The 23133-nt window shown below is 38.2% G+C and overlaps 1 protein-coding gene and 1 pseudogene across 3 annotated transcripts; one reads left to right on the top strand and one right to left on the bottom strand.

Annotated features, from left to right (window-relative positions):
- Positions 1-23133, bottom strand: part of LOC109102663 — a 56390-nt pseudogene that overhangs the window by 11199 nt on the left and 22058 nt on the right.
- Positions 8555-15071, top strand: LOC109086666. Of its 3 annotated transcripts, XR_006157202.1 has the most exons (9): positions 8563-9010; positions 10666-10775; positions 12000-12209; positions 12330-13374; positions 13525-13693; positions 14481-14525; positions 14640-14699; positions 14793-14883; positions 15053-15071. XR_006157202.1 is itself a non-coding variant. In XM_042744860.1 (8 exons), the coding sequence occupies exons 4-7, from the start codon at positions 12948-12950 to the stop codon at positions 14644-14646; spliced, it is 648 nt and encodes a 215-aa protein (XP_042600794.1). In that variant the 5' UTR covers positions 8555-9010; positions 10666-10775; positions 12000-12209; positions 12330-12947; the 3' UTR covers positions 14647-14699; positions 14793-15017. The 3 variants fall into 3 exon arrangements, 2 of the variants coding, with proteins under 2 accessions (XP_042600794.1, XP_042600793.1); XM_042744860.1 differs by lacking the exon at positions 15053-15071 and having other exon boundaries at positions 8555-9010; positions 14793-15017; XM_042744859.1 differs by lacking the exons at positions 14481-14525; positions 14640-14699; positions 14793-14883; positions 15053-15071 and adding an exon at positions 13779-14140 and having other exon boundaries at positions 8566-9010.

The raw sequence follows: 23133 nt of genomic DNA, 5'->3' as shown, positions 1-23133 counted from the left end.
TAGACAGATCTGATATTAAAATTCTTCCATCTGTTGAACATTTCTTCCACAGATGCTTAAAATTTAACACAAAAATTTAAGGCAAACCGATGATGTCATTCATTAACTTTCCAGTTAATTTAACTTGCGTTCTCGATATATTAAACATCATGGAATAGGGCTGCTGTCGTTGTGGCGGTACGGTTAGCGCTGCGTTGGATCTTAATTTTGTGAGGGAGCACTCAGGCAAAAACTTCAAGCAATTAGAAACATCTGTTGGGCATTACATCAACAGACTACGATGCACACGGTCACTAAATTTCGCTGGAATATTGCGCTGTCACTTACCATCATCTAGGTACATTTGATCCAGTTCCTGTGGTTCCTGCTTGATGCTGACAGCCAGCATGGTGGGCGCGTCTCCCTCCTCCTGTAGGAGGGGGGAGGACCCGCTCCTCACCGGTCCTTTGGTTATCTGAGCTGCTAATGCAGAGGCCTCGCTGGTGGCCTGTGATTGGGTCAGACTGTGGCTGGGAGTGAAGGGGAGTTCTGGTGCAGAGTTTGGGGTGGAAGGATGGGACCCTGGAGAGGATGCTGTGCTTCCTGTTGGATAGAGGATGGACTGCGGGTAGCGTCCAGGTGTGGGCTGGATGGTGGAGACATGTGGGACCGTTGGAGACTGGGGGCCTAGGTTTGATCCCGCTAATAGGCACTTAGAGGAGAGGTGAGGTGGGGAAAGATCCTGTAGTTTGGGGCTGGTGCTGGGGGAGGACGAGCATGACAGGGAGGTGGGTTTTGCCACCAGTCTCTGAGGGCTGGATGTGAAGGAGCCTGTGACACAAGGCCTTAGTTCTGAGGGCATCATGGGGGTCATCGCCGGGGGGCTGTAGTAGGGCTTCGGATGCAGCGCCAACCCAGTGGGATGGAGTGGCGCACATACCTGGGGGAGGTCGTAGTCGTCGTGCGGCTCTGTTTTTATGGTTGGAACTGGGGAGGCGAAGGGCAAAAGACAGCAAAGAGAAAGATCAGATGAAGGAAACCGGAGAAAGGAGAAAAAGGAATAAACACACGTTCCGGGTTCATGTGACTTTATGCGAGCTAGCGCGAGTGAGTGGGTTTGTGGCTAGGATACCCACAGCGAAACAAACATTCTCATCAATGAGACTATGTGTCTGAGGCTACACGCTCCCGCCCAACTGAAAATATTTAAAGAAAGAGGGAAAAAAGGGATGAATCATCACCACAAGAGCCTTCCAGCTGCTTTCGAAAATAAAAGGGCTATTTTTTTTGGATCTGCCCCCAGTGCTAATACCATATAAGCGTGCATTATGACATATTTTACTGCTACAGTAGCTTCACATCCATAGCTCTACCAAAAAAAACCCTTCTCATCAAGAAAAAAAATCTGCATTTTTCTCTAAGTAGAAGATTCAGTGTGTAATTTTAAGATGGGATCTCAGGTTTAAACGAGCCAAATTGCAACTGAGCTAAGAACTGGACTGAGACTGGATTAGAAACAGATCAGCAGATTGTACATATTGAGTGCATAGAGTTCAAACTAACAGTAAGGCTGCCCATTTTTGACATACACAGTAGCAAGAGAAACTTTGTGAAAAGAAATAAAGAAACAAAAAAAAAAAATTGTATTGTGGCCTTTAGTTCATTCCTTTTAGTTTTGAGGTCATATATAGGATATACTCTAGCAAATACAAAAGTAACTTTTAACAGGTAAAAAAACGAAATATTGACAACCAATTTTTGTCCAATCAGGTGCTCTAGAATGACAATGTCCTTCCCCTTAATACAATCTGTAACTGACTAGCAAATTGCAAATCACGACTGAGATGTAAATATAAGCCTACTGGCTACTTTTTAAAAAATGTTTGTATATTTATATATAAACTTCCTGTTTCTACAGGAAAATAAACCATTGCAAGAAAACTTTTCTAAAGCAATTTCAAACGGTCATTAATGCACTTCTGTTTTCAGCATCCAATTATTGAAGGCACTGAAAAGACTGATAATGACATGACTACCTGACTACAACTAAAAACTACCTCACTGTTGTTTCTTGGTGTATGTGATTCTGGTGAACAGATGTTGAGCGACTGGGAAGAATTCATCTGTTGTTGACAAACTCTTCATCCTCATGATGTTACATTTTTCACCTTTTAACTTCTGGCTGCATTTCTCAACAAACTGTCAGCAGCAGTTTATTTTTCTTCAGCGATGAGACATCCTTCACACCAACATGCCTCCACAGAAGCCCTAAAGTTTTATTTTGCATTCTGTCAGCAACAGAAAAAGAGAAAAAGGGGAACTCTCTGTGCCGCCCAGACCAACCACAAGTTTAAAATAGAGCATAGACACCTATTTTAAGCCCAGAAAGGGGAAATGAGGCTTCTAGCACATGACTATAGAGGCAGGCAGATATCCGTCACTCCGCCTCATGTTTAACCTCAAAAGACAGATGATTCAGATTTTTAACATCTACCACGGAAGCTTCTAGACTCCTTATACTCATCAGGACCCATTTGTTATTCTGTGTTCATATGCAATCAAATAAACAGACCTCATCATGATTCTGCAAGGGATCTGCCAATTAACAGTTTTTGTAAAAAAAAAAAAAAAAAAAAATTGGTTATTTGCACATTGCACATTTTAAGTACATTAATTAAAATTTACAATATACATATGACTCTGCATAATTATTTTTTATTTTGTTTTAGATTTATTATTTTTATTATTTACTTTAATAATTAAACTATTATTTATTTATTTAACTAGTTAATAATTAGTTATTTAAAAATTAATAATAAAATAATTACAAAATAATTATTTTAGGGGTCCTTGGCAATGACCTTAGACTGCCCTATAAAGGAGCAAATGTTTAGCTAAATGTTTTATTGTTCCACCCACATTAAATGTATGACGTACAATTATAATTTGACCTACATGTGTTTGACTCTGCACAACAATAATAATTTAAAAAGTAAGATCCACTAACAGATGCATTAAAAAAATTATAAAAAATTGTGATTACTTTAGGGGTCCTTTGCTTTGGCCCAAAGACAATTATTCATAAAATATACTGGACAGATACAATGCATAATCTTTAGAAATGTCCAGTCTAAAAAAAGACAGTACTGTAGTGTGAGTGGGATGGCCTGCAGTTGCAGTGCCCACACTTCAGGAGACAGGGTTGGGACAAGCTGGGTCTGACTCAAGCCTTTGAACCACCCACTGGTTACGCACACTGGGCCTGAGGGAATTAGCAGTGGTTAGGACTTTTCAGATGTCAAGTCATTTTTTTTTTTACATTTCACCTGGCAACCAGTCTGGATTTGAATAATTGCATTCACATACTGGACCCCACCCTGTCACTGCCCTTCCACTGCTCCCAGAGCAGGTATGGAAAAGAACAAATTTTATGGAAATGATTTTAACAGAGAAAAAAAAAACTAGCCACAATTCCATCCACTAAAAAAGGCTTCAGAATTTCTTCTGAATTAATTCAGTCACAGGTTAGAAATAAAGGAGTGTGTATGAATTAAAGCAGAAGGAGGTGATTTTTTTACCGTTTGTGGGCAGGTATGTGAAACGCTGGTACTGGCTTCTCTTCCGTTTGCCATTGCACACATAGAAATTCACTTTAACTGGGTTGGATATTCTTTGGTTCCGGTATGGTGGGACATCCACAAGCAAAGCCACCTGAAATTCAAAATATGAGCTGAAATTGAATTGGGTGAGCCAATGTCAAGTCAAGCCACCTTTATTTATATAGCTCTAACAACAACAAAAATAGTGTCATTAATTAGCTCTAGTCAGTTCAGTGTTGATTCAGTTCAGTTCAATAACTGTGTAAAGTTCATCAATTATGAAACAAGTTCAATTCAGCTCAACTGAAGACTAGGGCTGTGCGATTAATCGAAATTGTCATAAAATCATGATTTGAGCATGCACGATTTATAAATCTGAACGAAATTTAATAAATTAAAACAATTTTCCGCAGCCCTGACCTTCCGCATTATGCTCTCCGAACCAATCAGAATGCAGGGCACCTAAATGGAGCGCAAGAACAGACCGGGCATAAAGACGTAATGCCAGGTTCACACACTCTGTCTGTGGTGCGTATTTTTTCCGTGCCCATGTTAACGGATCAGAGCGGTCACACTGCACGCAGTTGCGGTCCGGCAGTGCGCTCCAGGAGCAGTGCGTCTGCAGCAGTCATGCAGCGATTTCCGCACGGAGTCCATTTCTGCTGTGCTGCACACGCTGATTTAAAGTGACAGCGAATTATTCGCGGTAAAAATTAACATGAATTGACATGGAAATGTAGTAATTACACAATAAATGCATATAATTAATGTCTACTGTTTCACAGTCAACACATGGCTTTTTGGCTAGATTTAAAACAGGGAAAAGTGCACTTTTAGATAAACAAGGCAATAATAGATGGCACTCGTGGAGGTAGGAAAACAAAGTTATATTTATTGAGTTTAAACATGAATGTCTATGAAAGATTGTATTACTGTACTGTGATAAAACAGAATCACAATGCTGAAAAAGCATTTTCAGAAACAATGTTTGGATTTGAAATCAAAATAATGGATATATGTTGTGTTTGTGGTAAACTGCAAACGCATCCTGTGCGAAAGCAAACGCGTCCTGTGCAAAAGCAAAATGAGTCCATGCTGCTTCTGCACCGCATACACATACTGTATATGCGCTGCAGACAGAGTATGTGTGAACATGGTGCAACAGATCTATTTCAACACCTGAGGCACCGCTACAATGAGCTCTATGACCAATGCATGGCAATAAATAAATAAATGTAAAAAATCCCTGGACACAGGATTTTTTTTTTTTTTTTTTTTTTGTATATGTTTTGATTAGTGATTATTTTGCCTTATGTCTGTTCTAGAGACATCTTACAACTTTTTGATAATGCTCTAATTGGTTTTCTTTTTGAAATATGTTTCAAATTCACACTGAATGCATTAATGAATCTAAATTGCAAAATTGATCAAAGAAATCGCGATAGTTTTTTTTTTGTCCATATCACACAGCCCTACTGAAGACAGTTGCCATTATTCAGCTTGAGTGAGTTCAATGTTGATTCAATTCAGTTCAAAAACAGTGTCGATATTGTAACATTTTTCAATTTTGAACAAATTCAATTCAACTATACAGTAGCTCTACCAAAGACAACAGTGTCATTTTCAGTTCAGTTCAATAACTATGTGAAGTTTATCAATTAAATTAAAATGAAATCAAATTAAATTCAGTGATAAGCAGCTCAACTGAAAACATTAGTGTCATTATTCTACTCAAGTCAGTTCAGCGTTGATTCAACTCAGTTCAATATCAGTTTCAACGTTGTGAATTTGTCAGTTATAAACAAATTCCGTGCTATCAAGCACCTAGACGATATAGTGGCATTATTCATCTCAATTCAGTTCATGTTCTCATCCAGTAGTACGACTGCTGTCAAACTGATAAAATTATGTAATATTAAAACCCAACTAAGCAAGCAACCCAAAAGCCACCAGGTGACAGAAATGAGGGGAAAAAATCCTTCAACCTTCATTAAGTGACCAATGGCCAAAATAAATATACAATGCTGCTGTGCTGGTCAGGATGCTCAAACAAACAGAAAAATGTTTTTATAACACCTCAGAGCCATTGTGTGGGTTACTTCTAGTAGTCCTGAATATTAAGTGTGGAAAATATTACTAATTTTAACACAATCATTTGGAATGGTTTCATCAGACATTTTAATGAAAACTGTTTCTAGATACCAAAATCCTAAACAACATTGTCTCCGTTATTTAACCTCACACCATGTGCTCCAACCAACAGCTGCACATGCATCCAGCGACTGTGGCTTTGTGAGCTCGGGGCAGATGAGGTTCAGACAAAACAAACTGCATGCAGCAGACTGTGTTATTTTTGCGCTTCTCACCCTGAATGAAAGAGTGTCCGGGGACTCTGTCCAGACAGTTTATTTCCCCTGTGCTTCTCCCCTCTCTGTCTCCAGACACCACTGAACTTTTGACCGCTGAGCCGTCTGCAATTGTAACTACAGTATGAGAAAGGTGCTGGGAGTGTCAAACTGTCTATCTCCCCCCAACCTCTTTTCCTCCACCCTGAGATGAACCCTGTGTGGCTGAGAGGAGATTGATGGAGGTGCTGTACAGTAGCCAGAGAGGAAGTCATCAGTTTTCTTGCAGGTTTTAGAACGATGTGCAGGTGAGCTCCCCGACTGTTTATATTAACACATCGCCTTAGCCGCAGAGCAAAGCCAGACCAAGCACAATGTGTTAGAGAGAATTTCATCCATTAGTCTGATCCACAGCTGTGCTCAGGATGCTTGGCCCACAGCAAACTCCAACAAAATTCAGATTTACCTCAAAATAATGTGTTAAAATGGCAACAAAACACCCATGTACTTCTGAGTGGAACAGCATATTCAATGAAAAAAATAAGGCTATTTAGGTCATTTGGTGGCCTCATCTTGGTTATGCCCAAAAGAAGAAATTTTGGTAATAGGCCTACGGTTCTTATCTATTTCATTGAGGACGTATGAAATCACCAAAATTGTGACAAAAGATGACATTTCATGTTACAAAACAGTAATAAAATCTTAAAATGATAACATAAATGTTGTTTCTTTATCTTAAATCATGCTAAAAACTAGTTTTTAGGCTGGTTCAGGTAATGCACATATTCTACTATATAAAAGTTTGGGCTCAGTAAGACTTTTGTAAGCAAGTAATATGTAAGCAAGGATACATTAAAAAAGTGGAAGTAAAGATTTTAACACTGTTAATGTCAATAAATGCTTTCAATTCATTACAGAATAAAAAAAAATATCACTGTTTCCACAAATATATTAAGCAGCACAACTGTTTTCAACATTGGTAAAAATAAGAAATGTTTCTTGAGCAGCCAATCAGCATATTATAATGATTTCTGGAGGATCATGCGACACTGAAGACTGGATTTTAATATATAATAAAACTGAAATAATCAAATTAAAAAATATTACCATTTTACTGTATATTTGATCGCACTGAATATACAGTGCTATTTAAGAAAACAAAGAATTGTTTTATTTTTTTTTAAATATCATGTCAGCTTAAGGCCATTTTCCTTCATGATTTTTAAGAGCTTGCACCTAATCACCACTGACGGAAAAGTCAAGCTGTGCATCTGCATACAGACACCACATTCTAGCAACAAATTTCAAATGCTGGTCTTTATATGAAAAAGTAATGTGACTTTAAAGAAGATCAAGCTTTATCTTCTGGATTTGCACATGAATGTGCCGATTGTGAAAAGACAAACATATCCCTTCAATAACTTCCAAAAGGCCACTGACACAAGCCAGCTTACCAAACTTAAAGAGCCATGTGGTTTAGACTGTGTGAGAAAATGGTTCACATTAAATAAATATACATATACACACACAGCAGGGCAGGGAGGGGCAGAAATCAAAGGCGTCCTTGTAAAAAATTGTCTAACACATTAATGCTCCATTCAAACAGATGGTCTCCATTCACTCGCTGAGCGTTGAAACCAGGCGTGGAGGCTCTCATAAAGTTATATACCAAGAGACACCAGACAAAGGCTAGCTTTCAGGGAGCTTTTGGCTCATGCACGGAAGAAACAAACATTAATTCATCCTAAAAAAAATATGTGACAGCCATAGAGCTCTCTTCATTTTATCATGAACACATGAGCTCAGACAGAAGCTAATAAAACTCTGCCGTAAATTTGAAGGAATTTTAGCTAGCTCATTTTCTGATAGCGGGACCCACACTTGCATTTGAAAGTTCTGCCGAGAAGCAATTAAAGAGTCACTATGCAATTATACTTCGCTTTACGAGATTCTACAGATCAAATGGTAAATAGCTGGTGCTTTTGCCTTTGATTAAAACATTCTATCACATTCCAGAACTTTATTTAACTTAAGTCTACACTGTAAAAAAAGTCAGTAAAATATACAGCAAAACACCGTCAAATTCCAACGGTAATGGAGTGTAAAACCAAAAACTTCCTTTTACTGTATTAAATAGATTGAATAACCGTTAATTGTGAGACTGGATAAAACGTTGTTTTTTACTGTAATAAAATGTTGAAATTATAAATATTTTCTGTCAAAACAAATAAATATGCATACATTTTACAATTAAATATTGTAATGTTGAAAATGTCTGAAAACCGTAGATTTTACGGTATTATTTGAGTAAAACTACATCTTTTGGGGTTGTGCACATTGGAATTCACAGTATAAATCTGTAAATTTTTAAGCAAACAAAACATTCATTTTTACAGAAGCAAGATGTTAAAAAATAGGGTCCCCCGTAATAATACAACCAGTAAATACAATTTAAAAAAAAGCAAATATCAGCAGTAAAAGACAATAAAAAAGATAGTATTTTTTATTTAAAAATTCAGATACTGATATACAGATTAAAAGTTAGGCCTGCAGTATATCATTGTTAACCTTCTGATAAAAAAATCAACAGCAAAAGATGTTTAAAATAAAGTTCATGGTTGTGAATAAAATTTATTTCAATAATCTTTTTTAATTAGTATTGTAAAACAACTTTATGTTATTTTTCACGCCATATTATCAGACCACCTTAAGTGGGTCCGCCTTAAATTTTGAGTTTGTGTGATCGCTGTTGATTGGTTGCTGGTAAACTGTGTACAGACGTTTTACGTTCGAATTGCAGATAAAAAATGTTTTCTGGTAGCAACATTGTGCAGTATGAGCGAACCATTTCACCAAAAAAAAAAACCTCCTCCTAAAGAAAGAAAGAGCGACATCACATTGCGGGATGACGTCACCTGAAAATGACGCTGCTGAGCTGTGTGCCGCGCGCTTTTTTTTTTTTCTTGCAGGAGACTTGTTGGCTTCGCTAACGGACGCAGTTTTGAACTCGCGCCATTTATAGCTGCTTGGACCAGCATCTTCGGAATTTGTAGACATCCTGGCAACTTACAATTAATTCGAGGTGAGGTGAGTTCATGCAACTTCAAGTTTTCTCTGTTATAAAAACCCACCTGCCCAGCATTTATAGATAATTTTAGGAGTTCGTTTTTTATGAGGTTGTGAATTTAGTTAGCATTACTGTGGCGAGGGAAGCATTGATCTTGATTAGCTTCTGTGTTTGGCGTGCTTAATTTGCTAGGGAGAAATTACCAAAGTACATGGAGATATGTTAACCTGTAATTTCTGTGGTAAGGTAGTTCAGTCATCAAGGGGCTACGTGCTTCATTGTAAACTGCATCGGAATGAGCCACGTTGTTTCTTTCGTTGTATTGAAGCAGACTGCAAGCAGACATACACCAGGTACGGCGCGTTTAAGGCTCATTTTTACCGAAGACACTCTGCCCCTACCCATGTCACTGGTGTGGCGGGTGGTTTCTGCGTTTACATGTGCAATGGCGATGTGTGAACGTCAGTGTCAAAACTCTAAAGAGTTAATAGCTCATCTGAAGAGCCATATTGTGGAAGGACACGTGGTCACTTGTCCAGTAAGAGGATGCACAAATAACTTTAGAGTTAAATCATCTTTTACTGCCCACATGTCACGTAAACACAGAGAGTTTTCAGACAGCAGCATTGGTGATTTATATAGAGAGTCTGCATGTCAATCATCATCTGTTCCAACCACATCAGATGACTTTGTACCCTTGATTTCTGAGCCTGCTGCACAGTCTATTACAGATGAAGATAACACGGAAATGTCCCCTGAATTCTGTGATCTTTTTCTGAGAAACGTTTCACAATTCTACTTAAAATTGCAGGGTCAGTTTCTACTGCCTGCTTCAACCATACAGAACATTGTGGAGGAAATGCAGAACATACATGAGTTGGGACAGACATACATTTTGGGTAAACTTGCATCACTATTAAAAGATGACACATCATTATCAGAGGAGGACATCAACAAAGTCTGCGAGTCTGTCAAAAGCTATGATCTGTTTTCTGCATGTCATACCGGGCCATTGAGGACAGTGTACTCCAGAGCTCAGACCTTTAAAAAAGCCTTCAACTATGTGGAACCAAAGAAAATATTTTTAGGGAGAGATGAAAACAGAAAAGATAGGTTTGCCTATTATGTGCCTTTAAGAGAGACTTTGAGATGTCTGCTAGAGTCTGATCTGTGGCAGAAATCAGAAGAGCCCTCTACTGAGCCTCCTGCTGATGTTCTGTGTGACATAAGTGATAGTAAGCTGTTTAAATCAAATGATTTTTTTGGTCAAAACCCATCGTGCCTCAAGCTAGTACTCTACCAGGATGCCTTTGAAGTCGTTAACCCTTTAGGCTCTGCAAGGACAAAACACAAGGTATTAGCTGTATATGCATCAGTGGCAAACTTGCCACTTCATGTACGCTCAGACACAGACCACATGTCTCTTGTCTTACTGTGCAGGGAGAAAGATTTTAAAGAGTTTGGTCATGATAATGTGTTCTCTGAATTACTAGCAGACTTGAAAGAATTGGAGGACAGTGGGATTGTTGCATCAGATGAAACTAGAGTCAAAGGAACATTGTTTTGCATTGCTGGTGATGATCTGGGTTCTCACTGTATTGGTGGCTTCACTGAAAATTTTAGTTCTTCAAAGTACTTCTGCAGGTACTGCCTGATAACGAAATCTGAATTTCAGGGTGCTGACCCAAATCTGTGTGGAGCAGAACGTACCAAAGAGAACTACAACTCTGCTGTTGATCGCCTCCAGATTGACAATACACCAGACGTCGAAGGAGTGAAGTTCAGGTCAGTGTTCAATTCACTCAAATACTTCAACGTTTGTATGCCAGGCTTGCCACCATGTCTAGGTCACGATATCTTTGAGGGAGTTTTGGCTTATGATGTGGCACTGTATCTGAAGTACTTCATAAAGAAAAAAAGCTGGTTCACTTACTCCACTCTGAACCGACGCATCAAACAGTTTAGTTACCATGCCTCTGATGCTTCTACAAAGCCATCTGAGGTCAGCCCTCAAGCAGCTAAACTCTCAGGACAGGCTGTACAGAACTGGAACTTCCTCCGATTGCTGCCTCTCATAGTTGGTGACATAGTGACAGACCCCACAGATGATGTGTGGAACTTAACTCTGCAGCTGAAAGATATTGTAGACATGGTGTGTGCTCAGAAAATTTCAGTGGCTCAGGTAGCATATCTTGATATTCTTATTCAAGAATATTTAGAGTCAAGAAAAGCTCTGTTCCCAGAATGCAACCTGAGACCAAAACACCATTTTCTACGCCATTACCCAGCACTGATTCTGAAATTTGGCCCACTGATAAGATTATGGACAATGCGCTTTGAAAGTAAGCACAGTTATTTCAAGAGATGTGCCAGAAATTTGAAAAATTTCAAAAACCTCTGCCATACACTCTCTGAAAGACATCAGATGTTTCAGGCCTATCTAGCAGCAGGTTCAATGTGTCGATCTGTCTTGAAAGTCAAAGATGGTTCTCCATTTCACTCAGTGCTGTACAGTAAAGCCATTCAAGATGCAGTCCAAATGTTTGACTTTACTGAAACCAATACAAAGGTCACAGTAGAAATGATGTACAAGGGAACACACAGTACAAGAAAGGACACTTCCTTGTCACAGGGGGCTCTGACTCTGTTGAGTTTGGTGAAGTAGTTCTCATTTTGATTAAGAATGACAGTGTTTATTTTCTGGTGTCGGTGCACGTGACAGAATACCATTCTCAGTATCATCTGCACTCAGTGAGAAAGGAAAAAAGAAAAGATGCAGTGTGTGAACATCATTGACTTAATTGATTTCTATCCATTAACATCTTACATGAAGTATGGGTACCAGATGGTTCCATTGAAACACTGTGTGCTGTCACAATAATGGGGCTGTTAGTTTGGTACTTACGAAACACTGTATAAAAGTGTAGTATTAAGCAAGATCAGCTTCCTATTTTAACACCAAAGGTACCACTTGGTGTAAATTGACCTTTATTCACATTATTTTATCAGACATCTCGGAAATGGGGGACAGCATAAGGAGTTCCATTACTAAGGTGCTGCCGGACCTGTCTGCCTCAATCCTTGAAATTGTACTGGAGGAACTACAATCATTAGGAGTGGAGACATCTGAGGACTTGCAGTTCATCAGTGAGACTGATCTGAACTCTGTCCTGAGACCAATTCAGGCAAGAAAACTGCTGGCTGCCTAGAAACAAACCAGTAAGTATTATGATTTCATTGCACAATAGCCATGAAGGGCTTTTCTGTTTTTTCTATTATACTTTGGCCAAGGTCCAAAAAGTACAATTAATCGTATCGTTTGTGATTTTTGTTTTACAGCACCAAATACGGACATTTCAAGCCAGGCCAGCCTATCGTCTTCATCTTCTTGCTCCTCATTTTCTGCCTCCCCCTCACCCAGTCCAATATATTCTCTAGACTGGGTAGATAAATTTAGAATTCCATGTGAAGATTTTCCAGAAGACTTGATCCAGTGTCTTCAGAGAGAGAAAAGACCAAAGCCTCGATTGCGTAGGGAGATGATCCGCATCATTGTGAAGGAGATGATGAAAGCCTGTGCATCTCCAACTAGAAGAGCCTCGACTGAAATTGCAAAAAAACTGGTTGCGATGTATCCCAAGTCACTGCAGGATGTCATCGAGGGGGATGTGGTAGGACAGGGGTACCACTCTTTGGTAAAACAGATTCAGGCACGAATTGAAAATGTGAAGAGGTCTACTTCACCAGTGTTACAGAAGCGCAAACTGGGAGGATCAGATGACACCGATGAAATCACACCTGAAAAGCGACCATCTGTTCAAGACACATATGGCTGCATAAAGTGGGACATGAAGTTTTTGCCAGTCACTGAGACACTGGAAACCCAGCAGGAGAAGAAAGAACGCATGAAGATTCTCAGTGAACAGACAAGCTTCAGTCATGAAGAAGTAAACTCTAATGAATTGCACCTACTACTCTCAGCGCAAAGCAATAAATAGCGGAGCAGACATGCAAACCATCATAGAAGAGTGGCCTTTTTTGTTTCAGCCGATTGGAATGATAGTCCACTTTGAAGAACTTACTGGGGTACCGCTGAAAGAGACTTTCCTCACCAGTCTGGAAAAGAAGGGAAAACGGCTTCTGGACTTTCTGAAAAACACTTGTGCAGACAAGAGCAAGCGTGTCTTGGAGGCTGTCATAAAGCTTCGAATGCAGAGGGGACAGCTGAAGGGCTGCTCAAAAGACGTGAAAGATATGATGCTCCTCCTCCTCTCCTATTTCGATGAAAAAGAGGAGACCCTCTTCCACTATGTTGATGAAACATGTCTGGCAAAAGAAGTCCATGTGGAAAGCCTGTCTGTGACACCATGTATCATTGTTTGTGGTGAGTTGAAAATCAGTACAACTGCACAGAACCTAAGCTTATGCAAGGATACGCTATATTAAATGTCTGCACTTTCACTATTTTAAGACACATTTGAATGGTAAAGGGGGTTTTACAGTTAATTCTTCTACACTTGTATTTCATTCCAAGGATCCTCCTGCTTTGCATCGAGACTGTTCATGCTCAGCATTGACCAAAAAGTCGTGAATGACCAAATAACTGACTTCATCTCTGCAATCTGTCTGATGCTTGGTAGCTACTACTGCCTGAACATCCACTATCCACTGGAACTTGGCTCCACACTTGAATTCCTTCAGAGGTAATTTTTTTACTTTTCCCTTGCCTTTCCCTTTTTTTTGTTGTTGTTGTATAGGGTTTTAATATAGATTATTGTGTTTATCAAGGTGTTTCTTCAACATTAACCCAGAGAAGGGAACAAAAGTTGAAAAAACTAAGAAGAAGACACTGCATGTGAACCCAAGAGTACTCACCCTCATCGCCGATCTCTCTGATCACGAGTGGCGACAGACCGTTTAAAGACAGCTTAACTGTACCTTGACTGGGAACTACTGTGTTGTTTATGTTTTCAGTTATCCCAGCTGATATTGAGTACTCTTACCTGATTTCTGTTATCACAGGCATGCTTTTCAGAGGTTTTGATCTTAGATCTTTAAACAATCCCTCTAACTAGGGATTATTGAGAACTGTACTCTTGATGTTTCTGAGATGTTCTATATTCTATACAACAGAGTTTAAACTATTTGAATTTTGTATTGACCTAATTAGCAAACAAGTTAAGTGTTTGCACTGAAGTTAAGGTGTTGTCTGTTACAACCATTACTTGACTTTAACTGTTATTACAGCATTTTGTAGCTGTAAGGTTCTGCAAAATTGATGTCACAAGCTTATGTGCTTGATTACTTATGTAAAGTCATACTTTAAAAATGATGCTATTGCATTTCTTGTCATTTATTCATTGAATATATTTGCAATATATTTGACTAGCAGCAAGTGTGTCGAGGTCAAAATATGTTCAAGACAATAAAAACGTCAGTGAAGGACATCTGAGATTTTGTTGCAGTGGTTTTCTGATGCATGTGTTTAAGGTTTAAGGGTGGTGACACAGCTAAGACCCGAGAGTCTCTTTCAAGGTTATTAAATTAAACAGATTCTAGAAGATATTTTACACATTTCTCTGTTGTCTCTAAATCTTATTTTGTCTTTATTATGATTAAAAAGGTTTATTTTGTTCCTGCCCTTTTCAGACACTGAATTTGAGCAGAAACCATAAGGATACTCAAAGGACCTGTGACTCTCAGGAAATGGTGAGATTTCAGGTCATACTTTTTTTTTTTTTTTTCATTAAATTAATTTTCCTTTGTCCATTTACAATATTGCTGTTTTGTTTTTGTAAACAGCATCAAATGAGAGTGACAGGTGAAACCGTTTCAAGACAATGGCAGGAAAAGCATGCTGAAGATTGAATCAAACCTTGGCTGGAAATATTTGGTATGTGTTTTACCGTAAATCAAATTGTTGAAAAACATTCAGCTACACTGCAACACAGGGAAACTTGTTTTGCACTTATTTTCTTGTTACTTTAATTTCTTGTCTCATTATTTTTGTCAGTTATTATTATTTATGGTGTATGCCCTTTTTGTTTTCTTTCTGAATGCAGAAGGGATCTAGCCAGTCCAACAATGAAAGCTTCGTTGCCCCACTGTGAGTCTTCTGGCAGAAATGATGCCGCCTGTATTCTTTGGTTTCCCTAAACATCACATCCTGTTTATACGAGGCTCTTCAATTAAGTCTGCACCCAAAGATTCAATAAGAGGTAAGCAGTGGTATTATTCAAGTTTTGCAAAAGAAAGATGGACAGGAGACACTAATCTTAATCAGCCGAGCTCAGGTTCATGTCTAGGTGAGCAGTTTCATACGATGAAGGAAACTGACGCTATAAAATGTAGATTGAATGATAGGTCTCATCACCATGCATTCAGTCATTAAAGGGATAGTTCACCCAAAAATGAAAGTTATGTCATTAATGACTCACCCTCATGTCGTTCCAAACCCGTGAGACCTCCTTTCATCTTCGGAACACAGTATAAGATATTTTAGATTTAGTCTGAGAGCTTTCTGTCCCTCCATTGAGAATGTATGTACGGTATACTGTCCACGTCCAGAAAGGTAATAAAAACATCTTCAAAGTAGTCCATGTGACATCAGAGGGTCCGTTAGAATTTTTTGAAGCATCGAAAATACATTTTGGTCCAAAAATATCAAAAAACTACGACTTTATTCAGCATTGACTTCTCTCCCGGGTCTGTTATGAGCGCGTTCACAACACTGCAGTTTAGTGATATCCGGTTCGCGAACGAATCACTCGATGTAACCGGATCTTCTTGAACCAGTTCACCAAATCGAACTGAATCGTTTGAAACGGTTCGCGTCAACAATAAGCATTAATCCACAAATTACTTAAGCTGTTAACTTTTTTAACATGGCTGACACTCCCTCTGAGTTCAAATAAACCAATATCCTGGAGTAATTCATTTACTCAAACAGTACACTGACTGAACCGAGCCAGATAACGAACGAAACATTGACTCGTTCTCGAGTCAAGAACCGTTTCTGTCGGACGCGTCCGGTTCGAGAACTGAGGAGCTGATGATACTGTGCATGCGTGAAGCAGACTGACACACAGCGCGTCTGAACCGAACTGGTTCTTTTGGTGATTGATTCTGAACTGATTCTGTGCTAATGTTATGAGCGCGGGTAAACCGAAGGCTTGAATCAAGGGCAATCATCGCCAATGAAGTCATTACGTCGAGCGCAAAAGAGCTGGTGAACCGTTTTCGGCAACTGGTTTATTGAATCGAACTGTCCGAAAGAACTGGTTCGCGGAAAAGAACAGCACTTCCCATCACTACCGGTGAACCGAAAACCGATGCAACCGGTTCTTGACTCGAGGACGAGTCAATGTTTCGTTCGTTATCTGGCTCGGCTCGTGTTCATCTTCACTTCTCTCTTCACAGCAGTTCAGTCAGTGTACTGTTTGAGTAAATGAATTACTCCGGGATATTGGTTTATTTGAACTCAGAGGGAGTGTCAGCCATGAAGCCAAAAAAGTTAACAGCTTAAGTCATTTGTGGATTAATGCTTATTGTTGACGCGAACCGTTTCAAACGATTCAGTTCGATTTGGTGAACTGGTTCAAGAAGATCCGGTTACATCGAGTGATTCGTTCGCCACCCGGATATCACTAAACTGCAGTGTTGTGAACGGGCTCCTAACAGACCCGGGAGAGAAGTCAATGCTGAATAAAGTCTTAATTTTTGATATTTTTGGACCAAAATGTATTTTCGATGCTTCAAAAAATTCTAACGGACCCTCTGATGTCACATGGACTACTTTGAAGATGTTTTTATTACCTTTCTGGACGTGGACAGTATACCGTACATACATTCTCAATGGAGGGACAGAAAGCTCTCGGACTAAATCTAAAAATATCTTAAACTGTGTTCCAAAGATGAACGGAGGTCTCACGGGTTTGGAACGACATGAGGGTGAGTCATTAATGACATCATTTTCATTTTTGGGTGAACTATCCCTTTAACTTCAAGTTCTATGATAAATCAAAAGGAAACTTAAATACAATGTTTTCCAACAAATTATGATTGTGATTAGGGCTGCGTTGTCAATGTACATAAGTATATTTAAAGGATTAGTTCACTTTAAAAAAAAAAAATTGCTGATAATTTACTCACCCCCATGTCATCCAAGATGTCCATGTCTTTCTTTCTTCAGTCGAAAACAAATTAAGGTTTTTGATGAAAACATTCCAGGATTTTTTTCCCTATATTATGGTCTCCAATGGGACCCAAACGGTTCAAGGTCCAAATGACAGTTTCAGTGCAGCTTCAAAGGGCTTTAAACGATACCAGACGATGAATAAGGGTATTATCTAGCGAAATGATTGCTCACTTCAAAAATAAATAAAAAAGTTTAAGTTTTATAAGCACAAATGCTCGCCTTGCTCTGTTCTGTGATGCGCGTTCGTGAACGTCACGTAATACGCAATTACGTTTAAAAGGTCACGCTTGAAAAATTTCTGTCCTGAAGAAATTTTTCTTTTAGGCTTTTTAATATTAAAGCACCCAGGATACGCACACGAAATGGGCATTTTACACGATAAACTGACACAAATACATTTGAATATGTGGTGTATATGGTCCTCCTTCCGCACATTTGTAAACGCGTCAACTTGACCTTTTAAACGTAATTGCGTATTACGTGACGTCACTAACGCGCATCACAGAACAGAGCAAGGTGAGCATTTGTGCTTATAAAACTTAAACTTTATTTTTGAAGTGAGCGATCGTTTCGCTAGATAATACCCTTATTCATCGTCTGGTATCGTTTAAAGCCCTTTGAAGCTGCACTGAAACTGTTATTTGGACCTTAAAAACCGTTTGGGTCCCATTGGAGACCATAATATAGGGAAAAATCCTGGAATGTTTTCATCAAAAACCTTAATTTGTTTTCGACTGAAGAAAGAAAGACATGGACATCTTGGATGACATGGGGGTGAGTAAATTATCAGCAAAAGTTTTTTTTAAAAGTGAACTAATCCTTTAAGAACTGCATACTTTACACATAAGAAATCATTTATCATTAGATCTGTTTTTGACAGCACGTTTTGTTCATTTCTGTGCATTTTGCTCAAGCACTGATCAAACTTTTGAAACTTTGTCAATTTTTTTGCTGCAGAGGGGATCCTGCCAGTCCAAAGTGAACTCCTGATGGACATTGAAGTACTCCTGCAGAGCTTGTATCTTCGACCCCATGCGCATTAGAAACTCCACTGAGTGCTTTCCTTCACCAAGGCAGGACCCAGTGACTCATTACTATTGATCGGTCAGGGGCAGGTCCTTTTTTGTTTCATGTTTATTCATTTCTCCATGGATTACCAGCCATATATATGGACACATGCTGTATTCTCAAGATCTGTGCTGTTTGGTAGGAATAGAGAAAATTATATGTTTAGTCTGTTTTCAAATGGTATGTCAAATTTTCTCATTGTTTATCAGAAATATTCACTACCTTGGTTATATATGAGCATCAATAGATTTTTCTATATTTAGCGGTTTTGCAAATGTAAAATGTACGGTAAACTATTTATGTTCCTCATATTGTACTGTATTTTTAGCAGAAAAATACCGGCAGCTGTGGTTGCCAGGAATTTACCGTAAAATGTATCTGGTCAAAATAAAATGCTGTAATTTGTTATACAATTTCACTGTGTTTTTTACTGTCAAAGGTTTTAATAAGGTTTAACATATTTCTGTTATTTTTTACAGTTATTTACCATAATAGGGTCTATCCTATTACTGTTAAATTAACAACAAATTACTGTATATATTATTATATTATAACTTTTTTTTTACTGCAAATATCTGTAAAAAGCTATGGAAAGTTGCATTTTTTACATAAAATTACTGTATAATTGACAACTATATTTGTTTTTTTCTACCATGAATTTGGTAAAAAAAAATATGTTGTCTACTGTAAAATTTAGGGTTACAAAACCAGTATACCGTATTGTCTTTTACAGATTCCACATTTTTTTCACGGTATATTCCTGGCAACCACAGCTGCCGGTATTTTTCCCGTAAATTTGACAGTTTTTTTTTAACAGTGTATGTTTCTTAGCTGGACAGTGCTGATGGTTAAGACCTTTAGAATGGGTCTCTTCCAACAGTCTGAGTTCTACAGACAGACATGTGCTACCTAACAAGTGTGTGGTGTGGGGAGCAGGTGCAGTGTCTAATCCCAGAGTCTAAACTGTGGTCCCTGAGCTCTCACAGAAAGAATCTTCCATAGAGAAAACAAGGAGCAGGTTTGCGTGTGTTGTGTGTATGTGTGTGTGAGAGAGTGTTTCCTCCCGAGAGCAGAGAGTAGGGCTCAACACGTACATTATATCCGCTTTAGACACAAAAAAACAACCTGTTTGCCTCAAACACAACAATACAACAACAAAAAAAATCTTATTTTTAAACTCTTTTTCTTATATATTTATGCATATATTTGTATTATTTAATTAATAAAATTCTCAGGATTTCATCTTGCTTCCTTTTTAATCGTAAAAATAGGTGAAAAATGGCAAACTTACAGATCTGGATGATTCTCTGTTGACTTTGGCTTCCATTTCCCATATGTGATGGCCATCTGCAAATAATAAATAAAAAAAGAGCACAAATTTATAGCATATCATTAAGATTCACCTCACATATGCAAAGGAATACACCAGAGAGCTTCAATTCTAAATTGAACAGAAGTTTTTATATTTGAAAAATATGAGTATACATAAAAATAATAATGAACCATATAACTATGCATAATTAGCATAGATAAATAGATGAGATGGGGACAAATGCATTTTGTTGTTGTTATAAATTTGGTCTAAAGTAATATCACTTTATATGTCAATATGTAATATGGCTAATAGTAATATAATATTTCCCCATAGTTTTCCTATTTAGCCTTTCGTACTAATATAATATAATATAATATAATATAATATAATATAATATAATATAATATAATAATTTACTTTTTGGTACTGTGTTGAGTCACCACTCGAGATCCAATGTAAAATCTGGGTCCTGAAGCAAAAATCCAAAAACCAGTAGAGACCCACTGCCGCAGACAACCTCAGTCTCACATTAAAAAGATACCAAAAGTCGTGTGCTGCTGCTTTCTAGAGCTATCGCTATACTGCAGTCAGCCTTGCGATTACATCATGTCCTGTCTGCTTCTGACCCGCTTGGGCAAATGGGGGGCTGATGCAATCCTAATGATCTTACCAGAGCCAAGAAGTGTGTGCGTGTGACGTGCTTTTGCTATAGGGGGACCGGTCGCTTACATCAGCCCCTTGTGGAATCTCGCAACTCATGACAAATAGTGTCTGAAGGGTCCAATAAAAGGCCTGGTAAACTCTGCTTCAGATAATGAGCAGCGGCTGTTTGGCTAAAGAGCGTGCGGCGGGCTTACAGACTCTCATCTGTCCTTTCTCTCGATCGCCAATCTCTGGCTTATTTTCTCCTTATTATAAAAAGTTTTATTTAACTATTTTCAGCCTCTGGTTTCTCAGAGCAAACAGGCTTTCCCACACAAACGTTCGGGAACAAAAGACATATTAAGGTTTCGTTTGCTATTTTTAGTTAAGACATCACTGAAAAGACGTTTTTACTCGGGCCGTAAAAGCAGGAGAAAACCGCAGGGTAGTTTGGTCACAGCAGAGACCCACTAGGGTAAACCACAGACACACACATGAAAATATAAAGCATCATTGTGTCTAAGACAGAATAAAAGAAAAGAAAGCAAGCAGAAGAAAGGAAATTCTTCTCATTTTATTTAAAACAATAGACAACGCATCTTTTTAAACTTTCCATTGGCTCGTCTGCTGTCATAATTTTACATAATTGCATATTGCTATCATACTTTTCACATTGATGATGCTCCTGGGTTTAAACAGAATGCGGTGGAAAAGACTGTATTGGTTTTCCATGATCATTTTCTATGACAAATATGCTCCAGTGGACCCTGAAGACTGTATTCCTAGACATTGAGTGCTTTATTTATACCACGGAGAAAGATCAAATGTATTGTTCTCACCTCTTTGAAATATTTATATGAGGTCCCAAGCTTCAAGTCAGACTAATTGCTAGTCAAATTTCAAGACAAATGCCTTGTCAAGTTCATATGAAGTAACTCAACAGCATATGCGGCGAATAGATCAGAATAGCATCAGATTTAGAGTAACGTCTGATTGCGATGAATCTGGCATCGGGGGTAATTTTCCATTAGAGCTTCGCAAAATATTCCAGACATATTATTCAGACTTTAAAGATGGAATGCTGAGACTATTTTGATTGCATTTTAAAGGAAAGCTTAGACAGTGGGGTCTAGATTTCGTGGGCAGACAGTGAGGGCATCCCTGGCTAGTCGCGCTGCGGTCTGTGATGTGGTGGAACGGTCTGTCATTATACTGCTGGAAGGTAATGTGATGCTAGAGGGATCCTCCATTCCCACTGTCTCCTTCTCTCTCTTTTGTTCCTGCTCTCTTTCAGTAAGCAGAGTCAGCAGCCAAATATATTATGGTTAAATCTGTCTATCTACAGTGATTATACTCTTATTTTTATAACTGACATATACATTACAATTCAAAAGTTTGGAGTGAGTGGTGTCAGTATTTTTATTTGTATTTTTTTTTGGGGGGGGGGTTAATACTTTTATTCAACAAGGGTGCACCAAATTGATCAAAAAGTGACAAGTAAGGACATATGTCATGTTACAAGATTCCTATATCAAATACATGCTGTTCTATTGAATGTTCTACTGGTCAGAATCCTGAAAAGTCATGGTATCCAAAACACTTGAGCACCAAATATTAGTATATTAGAATGATTTCTGAAGTGTCATGTGACACTGAAGACTGGAGTAATGGCTCCTGAAAATTCAGCAGTAAGTAATATTTCAAAATATAAAACAAAACTGTTAAATTGTAATAATATTTCACAATATTCCTCTTTTTACTGTATTTTGATCAGAGAGATTCCTTTCAAAATCATTAAAAAAATCTTACAAACCCCAAACTTGATGTAGATGTACTATAAATATCAAAATGAGAATATAGTAAAAAAAAAAAAAAAAAATTACCAAAAAAAAAAAGTTCAACAAGCTCAGGGGAAAAAATTACAAGATTTACTTAATAAAAAATCAATTTATTAGTCACTGCAGCTCTAATTTTTTATACATAACTCTTTCACTATCTCCAGTCACTCTGTTCCCCAGTCTTTCTCTTGCTCTCCTCATCTCTGCAAAGTTTAAACTTTTCCCTGAGCCTTCCCTCCAGTGGGACGTCCTTAAGTGCTAGTGCAGGACTGTGGAGCCTGTGGTCATAAGAGCCCTCTTCTCTGCTCAGACTGAGCCATGTGAGTGGAATATCTGCCCGCTCTCTGCGCTGGAGAACTGATGAGGACATGATGTACTTCATCTTGATAAAGGTGCTCAAAAAATCCTCTTGCCTAAGACTCAGCCACTAACCATGTCATATCAGAATACTTGCTCAGAGAGAAGCAAACAAGTCCATTACCAATAAATATCCTGAGCTATTTTCCTTGAAAGCCATGGTCAACTTGACATACTTCAAATACCAAACTCTAACTAGAGTTTATATGTGGTTACATGTATAAAAAAAACTGCCACTGACAGGTGCTTACAAGGGTCTTCCAATGCAATTGCTAAGACATTCAGAGTGGTTTTCAGATGTTTCTGTGTCGTTGCTTACTGTGTCAGGTCAAAAATGCCAACCCCAAATCTATATGATATGGTCCCTAAATATGGCTTTTGAAACATATGTGAAAAAATTTTTATCGCTTCGACAGTCACTGGTTCTGCAATGATTTACACATCAAAGTCTAAATGGACAATTCACCAAAAATGAAATTCTGCCATCATTTACTTACTCTCAACTTTTTTCAAACTTCTATGAGTGTCTTTCCTCTGTTGAACATAAAAGAAGATATTTTGAAGAATGCTGGTAATCAAACAGTTGTCGGTAGCCATTGACTTCCACAGTGTGTGTGTATATATGTATATGTATATGTATATGTATATGTATATATATATATATATATTATATATATATATATATATATATATATATATATATATATATATATATATATAGTATGT

This window comes from Cyprinus carpio, chromosome B19 (genome assembly GCF_018340385.1).
Source record: "Cyprinus carpio isolate SPL01 chromosome B19, ASM1834038v1, whole genome shotgun sequence".
NCBI lineage: Eukaryota > Metazoa > Chordata > Actinopteri > Cypriniformes > Cyprinidae > Cyprinus > Cyprinus carpio.
This window is presented reverse-complemented; position numbering and strand designations above follow the sequence as displayed.

Bases quoted from the DNA above. Each gene is read 5' to 3' on its own strand.
- LOC109086666 (XM_042744859.1), top strand. From the start codon at position 12,948: ATGAATTGCACCTACTACTCTCAGCGCAAAGCAATAAATAGCGGAGCA. The intron at 13,375-13,524 runs GTGAGTTGAAAA...TTTCATTCCAAG, and splicing joins ACCATGTATCATTGTTTGTG to GATCCTCCTGCTTTGCATCG. The intron at 13,694-13,778 runs GTAATTTTTTTA...GTGTTTATCAAG, and splicing joins ACACTTGAATTCCTTCAGAG to GTGTTTCTTCAACATTAACC.